Genomic DNA, 22,041 nt, shown 5'->3' with positions numbered 1-22,041 from the left:
TGGGGTCAGCCTCACAAATATCAGCAAAATACATCTGGAAAAACTACATAGGCAGGTGATCAGGGGCGGATTTAGGCCGTCTTCTGGGTCTTCCAGGAGACGGTCAGATTTTCAAGTTTACATTGATGGTATCTATTTTTTTCTGTTGGAAGATGGTCAAAATTGGAGGATGAATCAACAAAGATAATTTGGAAGACTGTCAGTAAATAGCTCTGGATCTGCTCCTGGGTGATGTACCTTGTCTGCTGAGAAATAACGAAGGCCACGTTTTTATTCCATAACAAGTATTTTGACTAGTCTATCAGACATTAAACCCAACTCCCACTGGCAATGTGCTTTCTTATTTTAAAAGGAGGGGATCATTATGAATATTTTTATTGGGATCAAACTATTCATCAAGTGCATGTGGTCCACCAAGTTAACAGACAGTTTTACCCATATGCCACCTCAGTAATATGTCCAAAATTTTCAAAAAATAGAAAAAAAAAATCCTTTGCACTGGAAGAAAGAATTTTACCTCTGCTCTAATGTTTTTGGCATATTTTGCCTTTAATTGAAAATTCCTGGGCTTCTTTTTACCCAGTTTGATTGATGTGTTTTAGTCCGCAGAGTTTCTGGATGTGTTTCTGTGATTGGCATGGTTCACACTTAAAACTGAGATGAAAGGAGGTGAGAGAGAAACTCATGTAACTTAACCCCCAGGGCACCGTTTGTTCATCATAAATAACCTTTAAACCCAACAGTATGGGTGTACTGTTATCAACATTTTTACTTGGTTCAGTAAATATTTTACTGTGCTGATTGTAGAACCCTTTTTGGTTGAATGGTTGAGTGAATTGAAGAAGGAGAAAAAAGAACGAACTGTGGTTTTAATTAATAGGAACATTTTTCAGCAATGATTAAATTTTACACACTGCACTTCACTGAGAAGAATTTTAAAAAACTAACACAATACTCAAAAATATTTTGTAACTGTACATTTTATTTTCAACAGTAGATGACAACAATTTCGGTAGTTACAAACAAATTTCACTGGAATTAATACACAAATTTAAGCAAGGTTCATATTTAGAAAGAATGTGGGTTTAGTCAATGCTGGAAACTGGATAGCTGACTAAGTAAATAACTTTTGCGATATATGTCTAATAGCAAAGCTTGGTCCACAATAACTGTAGATGACATACCTACACAAGTTACTGTCACTCACCACTGTCAACAGATATCAGAGTAAACAAATTAGTGATTAATCTTGGAAAAGGGCTGCATTTTGAGACTGCAAAAATTGAGGTAAGCAGCCCTTGAGATTTTCTGTGAAAGTCAGTTTAGGCTCTTGGCAGTTTAAACCAAGACCAATTTTTGACATAACTTGTCCTGGGACACAAGGTCCCAGACACTCCAAATTGCACCATCACATATAATTCACCAAGTAGTTAAATCCAGTTTTAATCACAATAAATATTGCTTGGCAAACACTGCAAAAATAAAAAATATCATTAAGGGTGCCTTTGTTGTACAAAACAAATCATATAAAATCCCCTCTAGATATCAAATTAGAGATGTTGCACAATTCTGTTGATGTTAAACATCTTTAGTGACTTTTTGGCATTGTTTGCCCATGTAGAGCACATAGTTAACGACAATATCTTAAATAAGTCTAGTGCTGAGTTATGGCCGCATATTCTGAATAATGTTATATTACAAGTGTTCACATTTAATAACGATATGCCAATGGACAAATATCCATCCTTAACAAGTACAGCATAGTACAGTGATGTATGGAACACTTGGCAACCTTTCTGTATGACATTATGGTGTGATGCGCTTTGGATCACGGGGGAACATGGACGTCTTCCTCACATTGTCCAAACCTAGGTACAACATGGTCACACGCTCCATACCTAAAAAATAAAACAATGGGAAAAATAGGTCAAGGTCACTAATGGCCAGGGTCAAGGACACTTGAATCTAGCCAAATCCTTTTGAAAAAGCTACTGTTACTTATTATTTGTGTTAATGTGAACTCAAAATGTAAATGTTTACATGGTCCAAGGCTACTTTTAGTGACGTTTTAAGTAAAACCACTTAAAAAAATTACCAGGCCAGGAAAAAGACATCTTTTAATAGTCTCTACGCCTCTCACACGCCTCCCCACACGTCATCCCTGCGGGGGGACAGTCATTAAATCTCGGCTCCATTGGGACGACACATGGGGAGGCGTGTGAGAGGCGGAGAGACTATTAAAAGATTAGGCGGTTTTTCTTTCATGTACGTCCGCCATATTTAGTCCCCAGGATTTGTAAAGCCTGGCTCAACTCGTTGTGAATGCGATCTAACAGATCTGTGGATCAAATATGGCTGATCCCCTTACATGCGTGTTGCATAATCCCAGCAGGGAATCTACTCACAAAGCGGTGAGCTTTTTAGTCAGTCGCCATATTTGATCCGCATATCTGTTAGTTCACTGTTCTGAATGTGCTCAAAGAGTGCTTCCAAGCCACCTTTTATGCCATCACCACAGTAAATCTTGTTTCCATCTCTTACCTATTCCTCCTCCAGCGTGAGGTGGGCACCCATAGCGGAAAGAGTCAATGTAAGCACGAATTTTCTCCAAGTCTGAAACAGAAAAAACATACCAATCATATTTTATTAGTTCAGATAATATCATTAGTATTGATAATCCAAGAAAGACAATTTTAAATTAGTTTTGTTTAATTATAAAAAAGAAATCATGGCAGATATCTTGAAGTGACTTGAGTGAAAAACATTTTAGGTAATTCACTTGTTCCATATACTTTTCACTGAAAAAAAGAGTAACAACTAAGTGGCATGTGTCTGTTAGAGAAAAGTGTCCAGAAAACACATTACCAGACATAACAACTCTGGCTGTGAAAACAAGTGAAATGTGAAAACTGAATTTAAATCCACAACAATCTTTGATTTGCCCAAATGTTGAGCATCAACAAACTTTTTTCTGATCACAGTATCAGTATTTTGCAGTACTCAATAGATGAAAACCTATTTAATAGCATCTCAGGAGAAAGAGGACCCCAAAAACGGTGATCTCTTTAAAACTCCTTTCAAATGAACTTATTATTTTCAAATACACACTACCACCAGATGAGATCACAAACTGCATATGTTATATCACATCATGATCACCCACATGTCATGTGGTGAAATTTTTTCATCAAAGGAAACGTCTGTCACAAATTGCCTGTGACATAACAATCTGCCCAGGACTAAATCCCCATGCATTCTATTTCCTCTTTCACCGAGACAATAGTAATCCTGAGTAAACAGCTGCAGCGAAGTCACCCACAATTTGTCTCCACATCATGAAAACAATGGGACTGGGTATTGAATGTCCTCCTGTTTAACAGAAGTTTTCATCTCCCTCTGCCTCCATACTGTGCATGTGTCTGTCCTGATCAAAGTGCACTAATGAACACTAATGTGAACACTAATGGCAACACAGATCAGAGAGCGGCCTGGCAATTCCCACTAGAACCAGATTATATAGCGTCTCCTTCAACATGAGACAGACTTTAAAATATCTGTTATTGGTAAAATGTGACACAGATCCAACAGCTCTAAACTGCCCTTTTAGCTCTACACTAGAAACCATTCACTAAGACCCCATTCCCATACCTAGATCGATCTAGCAGGATCGACCCATTTCTGAGGGGATTCTCCCAAATTGCACTCAGCTTAAGCGGCTTAGATGTCTGGCATGCCTACTGAAGCTGCTTAACTAAAGTAAAATACCCCCTAACAGCTTTAATAGGCGTGCAAGACATCAGAGCCGCTTAAGTTGAACACAATTTAGTGAGAAAACTCTCGGAGATAGGTCGATCCTGCCAGATCGATCTAGGTTTGGGAATGGGGTCTAAGGCTTCCCCCCCTCCCCCGCCAAAGTATTTGCACTGAGAGAGAGAGATTGTTTATATTACTTATTGGCTACACCAAATGAAAGAGACAAAATATGCTACTGCAGAGTTGCACGGTCAAATCACGATATGCACCACACCATTTTAGAACTAACACAATTATCTTCAGTTCCCCTTACATGGTGATCACTCCCCCCCCCTCCACCCATTCTTCCCACCACTTCTTGTCCCGAGGGCCAGGAACGAGAGCTCCATGTTTACAGAGGTGTCTCTCCAGATAACCCACCATACTGTGCACATTAAGTAAAATTAGCCCAATCTGTTCCTTCAATTGGATGAATTAAACCAACAACTTGGTGGTCCTAATTCTCCCTCCAGAGCCTGCTCCCAGGTATTAGCCAGTCTGTCTTTTTAATTTCTCATGTCAGTTCCAGTGATAATCCCACAACAGCCCCTCTTCTGCTATCTCTATCTCTCAGTATAACTACCCAATACCATATACACAAAACTACATTCAGATACAGGGCACTTGCTGGTAAAAGATGAGAGCCAGAAGCATGGGTGGTACCAAGGCTAAGGTACCATCAGTGTGGTACCCTTGGGTATACCCTTTGAATGACCTGTTGCCAATGTACAGTTCAATCACTTAGGGCTGTGGTATATTAAAAGTGATGGGTCTTAGATTCAGATAGCTCTGCTTAATAGAAACACCATGTCTATTTCAAGACAACCTACTCAACTTTAATAGATCTACATTACTGGTCTAACAATCTACCTGATCTCAATCTGATGCAACACTGCTAGAATTTCTTCAACTGTCAGCCGTGATTATTATCATGGATATGTTCAGACTTTTGTAACTGCCTGTAGTTTTATTATGCCTTGTCTGTGAAAAGATGTTAAAATGTAAAATTGACTTGGGATAAATTCAGCTACTTTTGATGCCAGAGCTCCTGACAAAACACAAATAAAGTTGAAAATATATCAAAATGTATGCCACTTAAAGCTAACACCCACAATGATAGGCATCATTTCCTTCTTTTGAAGCTTCAAGACCAAGAAGCATTTAAGTCAAATGATTCTTTGTAAAACCGAAACAAGGTCTGTGCAAGAGATATACTGTCTGTGCTACAGTCACTTGTTAAGTGGGACTGTGGTTACACATTTATCATCAAACCCTGCAAATACTGCCTCTAACCTCCACTTCCCCACAAAATGCTCAACTAAAAATAAATATTGATTTTTCCCCACTCAAAACAACAACAAAGAGGCTTAGACACAGAGATTAGAAATAATTGGACACTAAATGGTCTAAAACAATATCTATTATAATTTGCCACAATAAGACCTATCTTATCATGACAAACCAGCAAAAAGATACTGGCATGCATTTCAGCTTCAAGAAACGCTTCAATACATTCCACATGTCCATGTTTTCTTTAAAAATCTTCTTGCTGGGCGCTGCACTTTTTGCTTTATTTCAGCAAACCCAGATAGCTTGAGGGCTGTTTGCCCAGTAATTTCTGCTGTGTTCTAACCCAATGTGAGGTGAGACAGAAAACACTTTGCACGCAAACATGCATGCTTATTCTTGGTAATAACAACATCTCTGACTGTGAGGCCTTCCCCACTTGTTTGAGTATTCACTTCTGCATCTGAATTGGATACATTCTCTTCTGTTTTGCTTCCTTGAATGTTGCTACTTTTCATATGCTTGTAATGATTTCCAGGTTTAGTAATAAATGTACATTGAAAGCTAAATGCACAGGTTGGAACAATATACTTGAAATACCAATAACAAAAATTTTTTTTCATCACCTCTCAGGTTTAAAAATTGATTTCTTTTCTCACTCAAAATGTGATGCCTTCTTATGTCCCCCAACCTGAATTCTCTCCCTAATCGATTCAATAATGTTTAAACCTACAAGCTGCAATGCACACACACAATGAAATGGATGCGGTAGTTGAGATTCCATCACAATCTTTACAACATTTTAACAGGAGTGCAGATGACATTCTTCAAACAGAACACGACTTACAACAGGCAAAGAAGTGAGAATGGACAAAACAAAATTAACAGATAAACCCTCAAAAAATTGCACTTAATATACTTACCTATGCCATGAACCTTTGCTCTCTCTGACAGGAAGTCAGGGTTGTGTATTCGCTGTGCACCAGAGAGAATTTCCTCTCCTCGCATGAACATGTCGTAGGAGTTGGAATATTTCTAAAATATCGGAGTTAATAAGAGTTAATCAATATAAAGATAAATATTCTTACTTTGAGTTTCCAATGATATTACCTTTTTGATTTATCAAATAAATAAACCCTGCTAGCTGAAAATAACTTCAAACTGATTTTTATTACATTAATTAGTAGTGTGCATTTAAATTTAAAAAATTAAAGAATATTTATTCAAACTGGCCTAATACTTATTGTCACAAATAAAAACAATTTTCTATAAAAATCTTATTATTTTTTTCAAAAGAGAACCTTCATCTTGAACCATTACAACCTCAATTGCCATTTGCCTGCCCCTAATAATGAGTAACTTACCGTGCTATTTGGGTCAGGCATAGTGTAGAACGGTCTCACAGCCAGGGGATACTTGTCCAACATGAAGAAGTCAGTGTCATACTGGAAAATATTATTGATAAAAACATATACATGCATTCATCCTAACAGATCATTCATGTGCTAGACTTGACTGAGATATAGTGCCGATATATTTCAAATAAACTACTATGTGAAGAATAAATATATTAAGTTACACAGTAACTAGTCCCATTATTCAAAATCTATATGCTATAGTTAGTCTAAAAATATGGTTAACATACAGAAAAGCTTTAATGTTTCAAATAATATACGATACATTATAGCCTGTGCCCTGTCATCAACTAGTAGTGTTTTCATGAGGTACACACCTTCCACAACAATCTACACTGATAGAACACAAGTAGATTCACCATTTTATTAGACAATTGGGACAAAAATTTCATGCAAATTGCTTTTATTTTAAGTCTGAGAACGATTTCTAATCATTTTTCTTAAAAAACTTTTATTAGTCTATAACCTTACCTTTTGTTTGACCAGTCTACCCAGCAGTTTCTCAGCAGGAGTGGTAAGATCGTCTTCATCCCCCATCTCAACTCCGTTAGCTCTTAGAAGTTTCACAGCTTCGGGATACTCCAGCCTGAGCCTAAAACCAAATTGTTCACTCTCAGTTTTTTCTCTCTTTGTATCAGATTAAACATAAAATTGCTTCCACTTTTTTTAAACAACTGTGTCATTTAAACATTAAACTAAATCTAACTTGAGCAATTTGCTCTTTTAATTGAAGATTATGTACAAATTTCAGCAACTTAAACAAGGAAAACCTGTTAAAACTAGGCCAAACTGCATGTCACACATGGTTTTTCAACTAAATCAGACAGACCAGACTAAAAACTGTTACCAAAGTTAGAAACCTGTCCACTGCATTAAATCTAGAGTACAGCAATTACTTGATGTTTTCAATGGGGCAAAGTATTACATAATTTTGGAATCTTTTAAAAAATGTATTTTGTGGAGCATTTGTAATGCTTTTACTATATACAATAGAGATAAAAGACGACCTACTTTTCAGTTTTGTTGCTACCACTCAACAGGAATGGTGCAATTTCAAGAATTTACAAATCAAAAAATGTATTATTCTGTAAAATTCAGAATTTTTCCCACTATAAAGATCCAGTAATTACCATGGCTAATGACAAATTGTACTACCACATGAACATTCCTAGGTTTACAATAAACCTGGCTTGTTTTCTACTTACGATGGCTCTAGGAACTTGAAGGGTTCACTCTTGTATTGCTTGTTTATAGTCTCAATTTCTGTTTGAAAGCTGAAATATGCATATATATATTATATGTATGGGGGAATACACCAAACACAAACATTTCTTTAATGACTGAACATATCCATCGAGCCATTATGTGTGTGTGTGTGTGTGTGTGTGTGTGTGTGTGTGTGTGTGTGAGGGAGAGAGAGAGAGGGAGAGGGAGGGAGGGAGAGAGGGAAGACCACTATATCTAGCACATCACCATCATTTAAACTTCAAACTAATCATTTGAACTAGATCACAACAGAGTTATAACATGATAGAACCACAAGTAAAAGTACTACATAATAGACATACTTGTCCCTGAGTCCCTTGAAAATATTGACAAACAAGTCCCCGATGACGTCCATCACCTCATGGTAGTGATACTTGAACGCCATCTCCACATCCAGGCCTACAAACTCTGTCAGATGTCTGTGTGTGTTGGAATCCTCAGCACGGAACACTGGAAATAAACCACTATAATCAGAGATTAAGCTCAAGTAAGCTGTTCGAGTGATGTCTAGGTCTTTGCCATTAACTTCCTGCTAAAATTTGTCTGTGATTGATTTCTCTGCAAAATCTTCTAATCAGCAATTAGACAAATGCTCTTGAAAACTGGCAAATGAAGGTCATTGAAAATTCCCAAGCTAAAATGTACATGTATCTATAACTCATCTTAATCCTCATTACCTGCCCCCACTGTGAAAACTTTGTCCAGGTCCCCTGCGATGGCCATCTGCTTGTACAGTTGTGGTGACTGTGCCAGATAAGCACTGCCCTTGAAGTAGCTTACTGTGAATACATTGGCCCCTCCCTCACTGGCAGCTGAAACATTGGGGTTTATACAATAGATTTCAAATTTTAACTTCTCAACAAGTCAGGTAAGGGTGACAAAAAGTTCACATTGGTATTTGCATAAAGATCAAATGGTAACAACCTACATGTAAGTATTTCATTATGAACAAAAGAAATCCTGTGAAAAGAAAAGCAGACTTTAATATAAAGACTGCAAAATCAGGTCCATCTTTATCTTTTTGCTGGAAGCTGGGTGGTAAAATAAATGTCACTCTATCAAGTTGGTAACAATTTGGTTGTTCCAACCACAAGACTCTTGTATTACTATGAAAGTTGTATTAAGATAGTGCACAACTTTAATAATGTTTAATAAGTTTAAAAACATCATAGCTTAGGATTACTAATTAATAAGCAGAATCCATGATATTTAGCTAAAAAAAATTGATTTTTGTCACTGTGCCAGCTAGGCTAAAGAAATAATCTAACATCTACCTTTCAGTTCATATTAATCATTTACCTGAGATAATTTTGGGTGTGTGTATCTCGGTGAACCCCTTGGCGGTCAGCGTGTCCCTGAAGAGCCGGCACACCCCTCCCTGCAGTCTAAAGATGGCCTGACTGGTAGCAGTACGCAGGTCCAGGATGCGATTGTCCAGTCTGGTGTCCGGGTTCACTTTGGCCAAGTCCTGCATGGACAGTAAAGGAATTACTGCATTTATCGCTCTCTTTTATTTTTATTATTTAATTTTTTTCTGTGAAAAGACATTCATGCTTTAAGCAGCAAAAACTAATTTGGCCTTTTTATGGACCGTTTTAATTTTTTCAGCAAGACTTTCAAATCACAAATGAGCACCTAACCTGATATTAAAATCAAGACTTAAGATGAATTTATCATAAGGCCAGCTGAATTCAAAATCAATGTAACAAATACATTTTAAACACTTTTAATCTCCATGGGGCAGAGATAAAATATAGTTATATTTGCAAATAATTTTGCTGGCCCCTTTCCTTAAAATGAAGATACCTTCCTTTATAAATATATATAATGTGAAGGGGAAAAAAGACCTTGTGTCCTGACACTAGCATATTTACCAGTTGAGAGGTTATGTGAGATGCACAATGATGTTACATGATGAAAATGCTCAGTATATCTTTAATTTGTAGACTTACATCTTCACTCTCTGGTCGTGACAGGTCATCAATCTGTACAGGTAACCTAGGTTCTGCTGCACTCACAACCCAAACCTGTGGAAGTAGATAACAACAATGTACAGAATACACAGATACACATGTACAGATATACAGGTGAAATTATGTTCTTTCCTGAAAACGTGCATGCATGCACGCACACGCACGCGCACACACACACACACACACACACACACAGGCAGGCATTCTATAAATGCACATGGATTCACATACTCTTGGTTTATATGTATTGATGTATGTGCAAACATATGAAAATGCACACATAAACACACACACACACACTTGCGTAACTTTACAAACCAGACCCTGTACTATTACAACATAACATATGAAACATTCAAGTTATGTAAGTTATGTTAATGCTTAGTATAATTCTTCCTTTTTTTTACAATTATCTGTAGAAATAACACAAATATTGTCACCTGTTCCACATGGAGCTCCACATCTTGTTGAGAACAGCTCTCTATTTTCTGGTCCACTTTTCTCACATAGCCTTCAACGTCTATGATAGATTCTTTTGTGATACTGGAATATACCAAGACCCACTTTTATAATGAACTCCAAGGGTTCTGTGAGTATCTTGATAGAAGGGGTAGAGGGGAATCTTAACATTTCATGAGACGTAACTGCCATATTCTTTCACAGTAACTCACAAGTAAGAGATTATAACAAAAAAAAAAACTTTTTAGAAAAAAAAAAAAAAAAAAAACGGGGACTAGCTTTGAATGTAAAAATGACCTCCAACTTCTTTAATAACATTGAACTCAACAATGAAACTTCAATTTAACAACAAATTGGAAATCCAGATTTAAATCAATGTGTAATCAAAAGTATATCTGATGATGTGATTGCCACTTATGTATAATCAACAGCATATGTCTCTTATACCCCACTGCATTTAATGGAACTATCATTTTTGACAAACAAATTATGTTATATGGTCTTAAACCACAAACTTAGGCCACACAAGATTGTTTAAAGCCAAGAAATCATTTAAGTAGTTTTTTCCACTTACGCTGCCACAAATTTCACCATCTGTTTGCTAACTCTCTCCCCAACAGCAACAATGGCCTGTACATTGAAATGCTGGTGCCGCAACACGAAGAAACATTGCTTTCCTGAAATATCATTTTAAACATCAAAACTGTAAACATTACAAAAATTTACTTGTATATAAAGTAGTCATATAAAAACGACTGGAATTATTAAGGCCAAGAGAAGCACATTTTGCAAGCTTGTCTCACAAAATTTCACAATCATATATTAATACTGCTATGCTTTATCTTGCTAAAGCTCATGATGTTATGTCACTGACAAGGATTGTTTATTTCATATTTGCAACCAAAATTTTAAAAAGTTTTTTAGTCTGAAGTGATGATAATTATTTTAACTGTATATAAACCAGATAAGACATAGCATATATCTCCTTGATATTCCTATTCTAAAGCTACTTCATGGAGCTTCCAATGATAAAATTGCACAAACTTTTGCAAATCTACAAAACACAAGGCATGTCTGAGAGTTTCAAAAGCCATACCTTTACTTCTACTGGTGTGTAACCTTCCTCTGCACCATATTTTCTCGTCCTTCTTCTTCTCTGCCAGCTCCAGGGTGAGGCTCTGCACAGGGACGAGGTCTCTCTCTACCCTCTCCTGGGACTGGTTCATGGGACACTTGCCATAAAAGTCCTTTGCAAAGTCTTCTTTTTCTGCATCTTCATTTCCATCTCCTCCAGCCTGGAGTAGAAGTAATGTTAATGTCTCAAGATTAAAAAAAATTGTCGAGTAAAGTCACCTGTCTTAGAAGGCTCTTGCTGATGGCAAAACTATCAGCTTTGAGGTAAGATATGATATCTTAGACTGGGTTCCCACAGATTGAGATCGATCCATCTGGATCGACCTAACTCCCTGGGGGTTCATGCTAAATTGCTGTCAGTCGAGCTCGCATCGAAGTTAATTACCCCCTTACAGCTTTTAGTAGGCAGGACAGACATTTAAGCTGGCTAAGCTGACAGCAACCTAGTGAGACTCCCCACGGGGACAGATCGATCTTAAAATCTGTGGGAATGCAGTCCAAGTAAAAGGTCAATCTGAACAGTGTTCTAAAGGAAACTACGCTCTAAGCTTGACAGAGCACAGCAATAATATACTAGCATAAGTTTTTCTGATATCAGTTTGTTCCAGTATGACCTATCTTTATTTAAACAAATGCTTCGAAAACTGACAAGATCAATGTAAGTTTGACTTACAGCCTGCTTGTGCTGTTCCTTCTTAGCTGCCTTTTCAGCCTGTTTCTGTTGTTTCTTCAGGGCTTTCTTCGATATAGGTTTCCCATCAGGACTGAAAAGTGGAAATTATAATTCACAGTATGGCTGGTGTATCCCATCATTCCATGGTATTTTCCTCATTCACATTTCTTCCCACCCTCTAATCTATTCTTCTGTTTACCTCCTCCCCCCCCCCCCCAAAAAAAAAAAGGTGGTCATTTTTTGCTTTTCACAAAAATGTATGAAAAAAAGAAAGATAGATTAAAGTTGGTATAAGTTGGGAGAAAATGTGGGGAGAAATCCTTAAAACTTGAGGTTTTGAGGGGAAATCTTGGCTTGGAAGGCCTTAAAGGGATAAATAACTCTCCGTATGAGGTCTATATTTCACAATAAAAAGATTGTGAACAACTCAGAAATATAATATATTCTGTTTTACCACAAAAACAGCAGTTATAGCTATTATTCTGATATCTGAGCTTGTCTTTAGACTAGATGTGACCTCCACTGATGGCTATACTCTGTTATAATCTCTAGAGATTATAAAAAAAAACTTTTTAGAAGAAAACAAACAGGGACTAACTCTGAATGTAAAAATTGATTCATTAACCAATGGTAAGTATGGGAAAATTGTTGCTTACTCCAGGAAAATTCATTTTTTGGCCAGAACAGAGAGTTATTATCCCTTTCAATATGGCAAGTAAAGAAGTTATTTTGTTTTCTATTTTTACTTCTCTTTTGTTTACTGTCATCTACTTCAAAAATATTCTTGTGTTCATCAAGAATAAATTACATGGTATAAGTTATGATTATTAGTGCCATAAATTGGGACTACATGTATATAAGCACGTGGCAAAAATGCGTTAGTGATACTTCAAACTTTTACAATGCATATACCATAAATCGCGTAATTTAACACTCACATTTATAAACCTATCAGTAAAAAAAGACGTTTAAATGTTACATGTTACATCTTCAGCTATAAGTAAAGTTGACACAAAGGACGATACAATTATAGTTTGTCTGAAGTCACACGCTGAGGCACGCACACATTTCAATGATCAATACATCCAAGGTCGTGCTACAATGTATTAACTTCATAAAGGAAATGCGTGTCCTCGGTTCACACTGACAATGTAGGCCACACATCATAACAACAGCATAAGATCGGGGTCTTTAAGGGACATATCTGTAACTTAATAAAACTTTTAGAACCGCTCTACATACCCTAATGGTCCTTCGTTTTCTGCATTTGTATCGGCCATTCTTAAAAATATGTTATGGAATACAATAAAGAAGATAACCGGCTTCTAACGAGGAACTGATGAAATACACATGCAAGTACCACATGTGGCATACCCAGACTGCAAAGTCAAAGATGGCCGCCGGTGCTAATGAATGTGTACGAGCTCTCGCGTTTTGATGTTTATTTGCATGTTTTAAGTGCTGTTTTTACTCAACTAACTTCAAGGTCTTCGATATAAAGGGCAGGAGATGTCGAGGAGGAAACAATCGAAGCCTCAACACATCTTAAGTAAGTGTATTTATTGTATCTTTTCCCCTTTTCGACCGCGTATGGGCGGGGATGAAATTAACATGCATGAATCACGCACGCGCATGTGCTGACGTATCAGCAGAGTGCGTGACAGCCGGGTTGAATACATAAGCGTGCCTGGATGCACACATTAAGCCGCAGTGTTGAATTTAGAAAAACAACCCTTGCTGGCGCTGAGGCGGCTGGCAGCGACGCCGGGCGGCGTGCTAATACGTATGCAGACGCACGTTCTTGCAGGCTGTTTACTTTTGTTCACGTACGCGTGACTCGAGACACACGTGCACAGGAAGTGGATTAGTAATGAGGGGCTCTGAAGGGAGGGTTTGAGAGTGGACGCTGAAAATGCGATCGGAGAATTTGATGGAGAAATAAAGTGATGTTATTGGGTTTGTTGATTGTTGTTGTGTTGCACGTGCATTTGGCAAGTCTTGACATAAAAGGTCAGAGGTCGAAGTTAAGGCGGAAGTAATGAGATGAATGGAGGATTGGTTTGGGATCGTCCTTTTTCTCCCTTTTTTCTTTCTATTTTCCAAGAAAGTTAAAATGTTATTCGCCTTTTTGGGTGAATACAGGATTAAAAACATGAATGGTTTTCATCTCCACATCATTTCTGAGTAAAAAGTAAAATAATTTAGACTGTTTTAATGGTTTATTTTCGGTTATTTACCGATACCTATTTATGATACTTGTTTAATTTATATTTTGTTTGTGCTTCTTCAGGTATTTTTTTGCCGTGTTTGTAGTTTTTGAACTACAAGAATTTATACACACTGACCAAGTTCAATTAGTAGGGATGATAGGTTTTTTTTTTTTTTTTTTTTTTTTTTTTTTTTTTGCCACTTCATTACATCATGATCCTGAATGATCAAGTACATTGCCTGCTGCCAATTAAATTACATGTTGAATTGCATGTTACATGTAAAACAAGATTGTTTATTTTATAGGTCCTCCTATAGGTCCAGTGTCAAGTGTTGTTATATTCCAGCATATCGATCTCTCTTTATTTTTTTTATTTTTTATTTTTTTAATTTTGTGCATTTATTAATTATTTAATTATTTCATTTATTTTTATTTATTTTTTACTCTGGATATACATGGTATTTAAAAACATGTTTTATAACCTTTCAGTTGTGAATATAAGGCATTTTGTTTTAAAGCTGAAATAAACACATTTACACATTACAATTTTAGATGAAGATGGCAAAGAAGGTGGAGGGACAGATCTGCTGACCCAAGGGCCGGTCAGTCTAGGTCAAACTTCCTCAGATGTTACTGTAACAGACCCCCAGTCCACCAGTATACCAGAAGCTGTGGCAACTGACACCACCCACTCCTCATCAAATTCACACAACGTCCAGTGGCCGGAAGATCAGGACAGTGATTTCCAAGTGTTGAATAAAGTTCTGAATGCCTTGGGGGACAATGATCCCACAAGTGCTGGTGTACAGGAGGTGCCAGCTACCAGTTCAACTTCCCAGAAGAGCATTTTCCCAGGCTCAGATTCTTTGCTTGGAACAGCCGGTGGTGGGGATTGGTTGAACAAGCTGGAACTGGCAGATCCTAACCAATCACAGTCTTTGTCCTTTGGTGCTAGGTGATCATTTCTTCTCTATGCTAATGTGCATTTTAAGTCAAAACAGAACATGTATTTGACAGCTTTAAATTTAGTAACAATCTGAATCACATTCTGTAATTGCAGTTTAATTTTTGTACAGATTTATAAGTATCTGAAGTAATGGCCATCAGTGGCATCACCAACACTGTCCTCCAGTAAAAATGTTCTTAAAAAGACCTAAAACTCCATAGTTTACAGTCTTACTTTCTTGTAAACATATATGAATTTAGCATGAATACTTCCATTGCAGCAAGTTTCCCTCCAGTCAAACCGGTCTACTAGATCTCACTGATCGCACATGTATGTACTGTGGTGTGGTAAAGAAGAGCCCTGCTGACTTAGAGCGACATGTCCGTAAACACACTGGAGAGAGACCCTTTGCCTGTAATGTGAGTACCCCCCCCCTGGTACTGTGTCACGTGTCTATTTGTATACTAGTATTTTGTGTATATCCATTTGCATATTTTTAGTTTTGAGTGTTGTGAGTTCTTGAATGGGCTTACACTAGTTTAAGCTTTGCTCATATGTAATTTTACAAATACTTGTTTGAATATACTGAAGTGTACAATGCATACCTTTACTGTACTGTACATACATAAACCTGCATACTTGTGTTTGTATAAGTTTGTGTACATGTGTGTGCATATGTGTGTATGGGCTGGTGTTCTCACTTATTCATTTATGTGTGTATATAATATTCAGGTGTGCAGCAAAGCTTTCAAGGCCAAACGCAGTCTTCAATACCACCAGTATATGCACCACGGGATGGAGTCACAAAACACCAACATCGTACAGAAATATTCTGAGGCACGGAAGCGCAAACTTCAGCTGGAGAACATCAAGGGCACCTGGCCAACAGGCGCTGGCCTTCTCTCCTCCTCGCTCTACCTCAAAGGTGCTGGCGCTGTCCAGAGCGGTGCTTATCATGGTGCTAAGTTAGTGAAGTTGGATGAGGCGAGTGCTGAAAGTGGGTCCCAGGAGTCGGGGGACAGTTCTTCTATCCCACAAGGCCGTTTCCAACATGGTGGCAGGAATACACCCATGTCAGCTGACTCCAGCCCTCGGCCAGAATCTCAGTTGGAGCAAGATGATGAGGTAAAATGTTTGCTTTTACATAAACTTAGATGTCTTTGACCCCATTCCCACAGATTTTAGATCAATCTATCCCTGTGGGGAGTCTCACTAGATTACTGTCAGCTTAGCCGGCTTAAGCGTCTGTCCCACCTACTAAGAGCTGTAAGGGGGTAATATTGCCATGTGCGCTCGGCTGACTGCAATTTAGCGTGAACCCCCAGGGAGTTGGGTCGATCCGAATGGATCAATCTGAATCTCTGGGAATGCACTCTTTATGTATTGGCCTGCTTTTACACTCATAAATACAATAGTGTCATATTCTCTATCTACCATTGCATGATAAATAGAATTATTTAAAAAGATTATGTATTGGGTTTGCTTTTGAACAAATACAAATTGGTGAATTTTCAGTATTTTAGATACATTAAAGGTTAAACCTATCATTTATAACATCATTGTTTGCAGGGTATCTCACAAGATGGCAGCATGGGTGGGACTGGTCAGGAGGATTCCCAAGATGGGCCATGGATCTCTCCTGATAGTCAAAGTCTCTCGCACAAACTCAGTCAGCATTTTGACGGCAAGTCCTCCTTCCTGGCCCACCGCACGTGTACATTTTGTGGCAAAGTTTGTCCCAAGCCAAGCGACCTGAAGCGCCACCTCATGGTACACACAGGAGAGAGGCCTTTCAAATGTGCAGTAAGTGGGAGACAAGCATTATGATTAAAGTTGTCTATCTTTACATGTAAAACAACAAAATAGATATTTATAGTTGTTGTAATTTTTTTCATTCATTTATATATTTTAATTTATTTTATTTTATTTTATTATTATTATTATTATTAATTTGCAATTATCTGGATGAAGTATTGCATAAACAAAATACATCTGTTCTATAATATTTGATATAGTGTATGGTGACCCAGTATATTGCACTTCTCCACTTATATGAAATAATCTATCTCCTCAGGTCTGTGGAAAGGCATTCAAGGCCAAGGGCAGCATGTTATATCACATGAAAGCTCACCACAACATGGATGTCGAGCTGAGTCAGGGTCTTGAAGAGCGCTATTTGCGGCTGAAGGTTAAAGAACACTACAAACAAAAAGAACAAGAGTTGGTGAAGATGAGGATTGAAGAAATGGGCGGGGGAGGTGACTCTGTCTTGGTGAATGGCAATGGTGGGCTAGATTTGGGTCATGCATCAGCCGTGGTTGTAAATGAGGCCTTGATAAAACTGGACATTCCTACTCAGGATTCATCTTCTCCTGAATGTAGCCAAATGGGAGTGCCTCCTACAGGTCAAATGTTGGATGACATCGAAGAAAAAGGGGAGAATTCCAACCATAGCATCAGCCAGACTGGGGAAACTCAGCCAAAAAGTCTGCAGAAAGAGGGAGCCACTACAAGTCAAGAGCAAGAGGAGACTGAGCCAGTGCCTGCCAAGAGCTATCAAGGCCCATCAGTGCTTCGAGGTCTCCGATTAAGAAATCCCCAGGCTTACAGGTCATATGGTGCCAGTAACCAAACTAATGTTTATAATGTAAGCCAGCAAGAGGGGAAAGCACTGAACCCATGGAGACGGAGAAAGAAACAACACCACGCTGCACCAACACAGAAAAACCTCATTCCCGTTACCAAGCCAAGTCCAGGGCGTAAAGGTCTTGTATTCCACAACATAAGTTTCCAGGATGAAAAACATGATAGTCAAGGACCAACAGTGGACAGCAATGCAAGGATAGGAAGTGGTCAAGTGATGCAGAAACATACAGAGGTCATGCTGCAGGATGAGGAGTCCTGGGATAGCTACAGCCAGGCACAGAAGGTCAAGAGCCTCAACATGAGCAAGCAAAACTTTGAGGTTATTGAGGAGACAATGGTTGTGAGCCGCCTCGATGGTTACGACACCACAACGGGGCAGAGAATGGCCTTGTACAAGTGTCACCTCTGCAGCCAGGTCTACTCAGACCTTGGGAAGTTACAGATTCATCTTCCACTGCATTTTGACCAAGATCCTGCTTTGTATCGCTGCCAGGCTTGTGGTGCTAGTTTCACTTCACGTATGCAGTTTGTCTACCACTTGGAGTGGCACTTCAAGCATGACAACCCAGAATTTGACAATTTTTCAAGTGGCCACCAGATGTCAGCAGAGGGCATTTCCCAGTACGGAGGTAGACTCGCAGGAGATGCCAGATCTGACACAATGGAAGAAGAGGAAGGAGATATGAAAGACAAGATCAGGGAGAGAATTGATCATTTGATCTCACAGAACGTCAGCGTGCTGAGCTCAATGGAGACACCAAAGATGCTGAGGAACTACGCCAGGCCAGCCAGTGAGAAGACATACTTGAAGAGGTTGTCTGGGATCCAGGGTTCCAACAGAGAGGGTGAAGGGACAACTTTTTATCAGTGCCGCACCTGCAACAAGGGGTTCTTCCGTCTCTTTTCTCTTCGTAGGCATGAACGCATCCACACAGGAGTTAAACCATGCTATTGCCGTGAATGTGGAAAGGGATTCAGTGAGATGCGAAACCTTCGACAACATATTGTACGCTTTCATGACCATGTGAAAAACCACGACGATCTGATTGCTCTGAAGCCAGTCAGAAGACATTCCTTCTTTTCAACCAACAAGTACTCAGTTTTTAGAAACCGCCTGAATAGACGCAGCAGTGGTGGGAGTTCTCTCTCTTCTTACAAATCCAGATTGGAAAACAAGATTGCCAGTCTGAAAAATGCAGGAAGCATCAACAGAAAGAAAGAAATCCCAAGTTTCAAAGAGGAAGAAACAAAAGAGGAAGACCAACAATCAAAAATCAAGAAAATTCGGCAGGAAGATGGCGTTGGTGAGGATGTCACGGTGGTGCTGCCCTCTGACGAGCCACTCGGAGACGAGGATGTTTTAGGACCAGGAAACCCAGACATTGTGGATGACCAGGAGGAAGATGAGGAAGAAAGTGATGTTTTCACTTCACCTGGCATTCTAGTTCCAAACAACCAGCCCACCAGCATGATGTCGCACCTGTCAGCACGAACTCGCCGCAAGGGGGCACTGCCGACCAAACTCCTAGGTTCTGGCCCCAAGACACTCCTTACTTCCCCTGTCAGTGCCAACAATGCTGATGCTAACATTGACAACAATCCTCTATATGGGACAAGAGATCAACAAGAGAATTTGGATATACATGTGATCAGAAATGAAAATGAGGTTGGAGGTCAACAGGAGTTCAAAGGTCAACAAGAGACATGGGGTCAACAAGTTGTCAGAGGCCAACAACATATAAACATCAAGGATCAAGACGATGTAGAATTTATTGAAGGAGAATCATTCCCTGCATCTCACAATCAGACAAATCTCTTCAGAGGACAAGAATCTCGATTTGCCTCAGCACCCACCATGGCCCCATCTATGACACCATCCATGACGGGTGCGCCTACACCTGTCATTACCATGGCAGCCAAGTCTAGCAGCTTTTCATGTCCCCCAAACATGCTCATAGCAGGAATGCCTGAATCACAATTTGGTGGAAACATGTTTGCATCTGGATTGGGAAATGTTAGAAGATCGACTTCTCGGTGAGTTTTCTAAAGTCTTCCGTGTATAATTGTGAAACTGCTAACATTACTAGTTTGTTAAATAATTTTATCCCAGTTTTATGGAGTTACTGCAAAAAACTTTAGATCTCTTTTTTATTATTATTTAGTTTCATATTTTGCAGACTTAGATATTATTTTATAGATGTCATAACCTGTATTATATTTGTTGATGCCTTATTTTTGCTCAGGCTTGCTGTAGTGAAAGATCCCAGCAGACGAGAAGAATCCTGTCAGCCAATCATAATTCAAGGTGTGCCAGTTTACCGCTGCGTTTTCTGTGGCAGAGAGTTCCCGACTCTAGCAGACATCAACAGGCACTTGGACTTCCATGAAGGTAACTAGGTGGCAGCACCGTCAGTCATGTGACAGTAGCACTTGAGTTGTGGTCCGCAGAGTTGTAGTTGCTTTGTGTTGAAAATTATCTTGGACTAGTGCATTTTCTGCTGTTATCTCACAGAGACAGAAAATATTATTTTTCTTCCCAAAGTTTACATTGAAGTACCAAGACTAAAGAGCCCCAATTGTTTCTTTTGATGCCCTAGATTTGATTGATTAAAAAGTACTGTTACTTCCCCATGTTTTTTACGCAAAATGTGAGATGTCAGTGACCCAAGTTCTAACGGCAACATCTTTGTCTAAATATGACAGTATAATGACAGTATAATATCTTTAGCATTGAGCATATTAAACTTTTTGCATGGTATTAAGTAAAGTGCCTAGTGTCAATATCTAGGCTTTAGTAATAATATCTTTCTTGGTTTTAACGGGAAAAATAATGTTGTTTTATATCTTTTGTTTTAGATGTGCGTCCATATGAATGTAACGTGTGTGATTATAAAGCCAGAACAAACAGCCAGCTTAAAGTGCACATGTTACGTCACAAAGGTGAGTGGTCTTTTGTGTGGTTTGGCAGCTATCTCAGTCTTCTGTCACATTGTGCTAGGTGTGATACCTGTCACAATCTTCTGTCACATTGTGCTAGGTGTGATTCCTGTCACAATCTTCTGTCACATTGTGCTAGGTGTGATGCCTGTTACAATCTTCTGCCACAATATTTGATTTGCATTATATTTTGATTTCCTTTTCCCAGGTATTCGGGAATTCCACTGCCAGCTGTGTAACTACAAAGGAGTAACGCAGTCTGATCTGAACCGCCACTACAAGTCCAATATCCACATTCTCAAAGCACAGAACCAGTGCCCCAAGTGCTGGGAGGGCTTTGTCAGCCCCTTGGGCCTGAGGGACCACATGGAGGATTGTAATGGCAAAGGCCCCAATGCCAGACAGAATTCCAGGGGAGCCACCGTCTCTCCAAGAGGAGCCAGCATCTCACCAAGAGGGGCCAACAGCTCTACTAGAGGTTCCACCAGTTCGCCAAGAGGAGCTTCAGCTGTTGGTTTGAAGTAAATTCCGTTACACCTGAAGGAAGAGGTCTTCAGAATTTCAGAATTGATAGATATATAATAAGTTGAATAAGACTCCTCCTACACACACTTGACAATAGTCTTTGTGGCCCCTTCTGCTTCTTTGGCAGTCTTTGTACCACCTTATTTATGGCCAGTAAATTAACACCTTAAAACATTTTTGAAACATAAATGTACTGTAGATCTCACTGCTCAACAGATGGCAGAACATACTTAATATTAAAACTGTTCAAAAAGGACCCAGTCATTACATGAGCTAGCTCTGCCTAACACCAGGTCATAACTCCAGAATACTTAGTGACAGACATCAACCAGTATTGAGCTGTTTTTTTTTTTTTTTTTTTATGAAAAACACAAATGTTTATATTTGTGCATGTGACAGAACGTGGTTTTTAACAAAAGCATAATCAGATACAGTTAGCTCATCACCCTATAGCTTTGAATATTCATGTCTCGAACAAATCTTGAGGTATATATATATATTTTGCGTGGTATTAGCTGAAACTTTTGTGGCCATAGCTTAAGCCAAATCTGTCCCCAACGCGAACAAATGTTCCATTGTGTTCAAGATATGAAGAGTCTGCTGATTGGAGCACTTTTTAAGAGGGAGATCTGGTAGGGAGCTTACGATGGGTAGTATCTCACACAAAAAATACTCCAAGCTAGTTGTATGTTCCTGTATTTTAGTAGTGCATTTTAGTTGTTGTTATTACTATGATGGATCCATTCTGACGTGCATTTCTAAGATGGAATTTTTTTAAA

At 38.7% G+C, this 22,041-nt stretch overlaps 2 protein-coding genes across 2 annotated transcripts; one reads left to right on the top strand and one right to left on the bottom strand.

Moving 5' to 3' along the window:
• Positions 1-962: 962 nt before the first annotated feature.
• On the bottom strand, positions 963-13,403 carry LOC106174759 (aspartate--tRNA ligase, cytoplasmic-like). Its single transcript, XM_087016727.1, has 15 exons — positions 13,242-13,403; positions 12,000-12,090; positions 11,289-11,487; positions 10,767-10,869; positions 10,174-10,276; positions 9,713-9,787; positions 9,060-9,228; positions 8,438-8,572; positions 8,063-8,210; positions 7,700-7,768; positions 6,966-7,086; positions 6,444-6,524; positions 6,003-6,114; positions 2,542-2,613; positions 963-1,898 (listed from the first exon to the last, which is right to left on the bottom strand). Exons 1-15 carry the CDS (start codon positions 13,277-13,279, stop codon positions 1,807-1,809), a joined length of 1,608 nt encoding a protein of 535 aa, XP_086872853.1. The 5' UTR covers positions 13,280-13,403; the 3' UTR covers positions 963-1,806.
• LOC106174767 (uncharacterized) lies at positions 13,378-22,035 on the top strand. Its single transcript, XM_013556445.2, has 9 exons — positions 13,378-13,548; positions 14,761-15,163; positions 15,435-15,573; positions 15,887-16,279; positions 16,724-16,957; positions 17,229-19,834; positions 20,044-20,189; positions 20,657-20,740; positions 20,946-22,035. The coding sequence occupies exons 1-9, from the start codon at positions 13,509-13,511 to the stop codon at positions 21,260-21,262; spliced, it is 4,362 nt and encodes a 1,453-aa protein (XP_013411899.2). The 5' UTR covers positions 13,378-13,508; the 3' UTR covers positions 21,263-22,035.
• The last annotated feature ends 6 nt before the right edge of the window (positions 22,036-22,041 follow it).

This window comes from Lingula anatina, chromosome 7, assembly GCF_051362555.1.
Source record: "Lingula anatina isolate TDL-2025a chromosome 7, LinAna3.0, whole genome shotgun sequence".
NCBI classification, from domain to species: Eukaryota; Metazoa; Brachiopoda; class Lingulata; order Lingulida; family Lingulidae; genus Lingula; species Lingula anatina.
The sequence above is the reverse complement of the archived record's forward strand: the minus strand, read 5'-3'. Positions and strand labels throughout refer to the sequence as shown.

What these genes read in the sequence shown, in the direction of transcription:
- LOC106174759 (XM_087016727.1), bottom strand. Translation starts at nt 13,279, where the DNA reads ATGGCCGATACAAATGCAGAAAACGAAGGACCATTAGG. An exon ending in TGGAGCTCCATGTGGAACAG is followed by an intron (nt 9,788 to 10,173) that starts GTGACAATATTT and finishes CTACTTCCACAG; the next exon opens with GTTTGGGTTGTGAGTGCAGC. An exon ending in TCACGCTGGAGGAGGAATAG is followed by an intron (nt 1,899 to 2,541) that starts GTAAGAGATGGA and finishes TTTATTTTTTAG; the next exon opens with GTATGGAGCGTGTGACCATG.
- LOC106174767 (XM_013556445.2), top strand. Translation starts at nt 13,509, where the DNA reads ATGTCGAGGAGGAAACAATCGAAGCCTCAACACATCTTAA. An exon ending in GAAGCCTCAACACATCTTAA is followed by an intron (nt 13,549 to 14,760) that starts GTAAGTGTATTT and finishes TTACAATTTTAG; the next exon opens with ATGAAGATGGCAAAGAAGGT. An exon ending in AGAGGCCTTTCAAATGTGCA is followed by an intron (nt 16,958 to 17,228) that starts GTAAGTGGGAGA and finishes CTATCTCCTCAG; the next exon opens with GTCTGTGGAAAGGCATTCAA.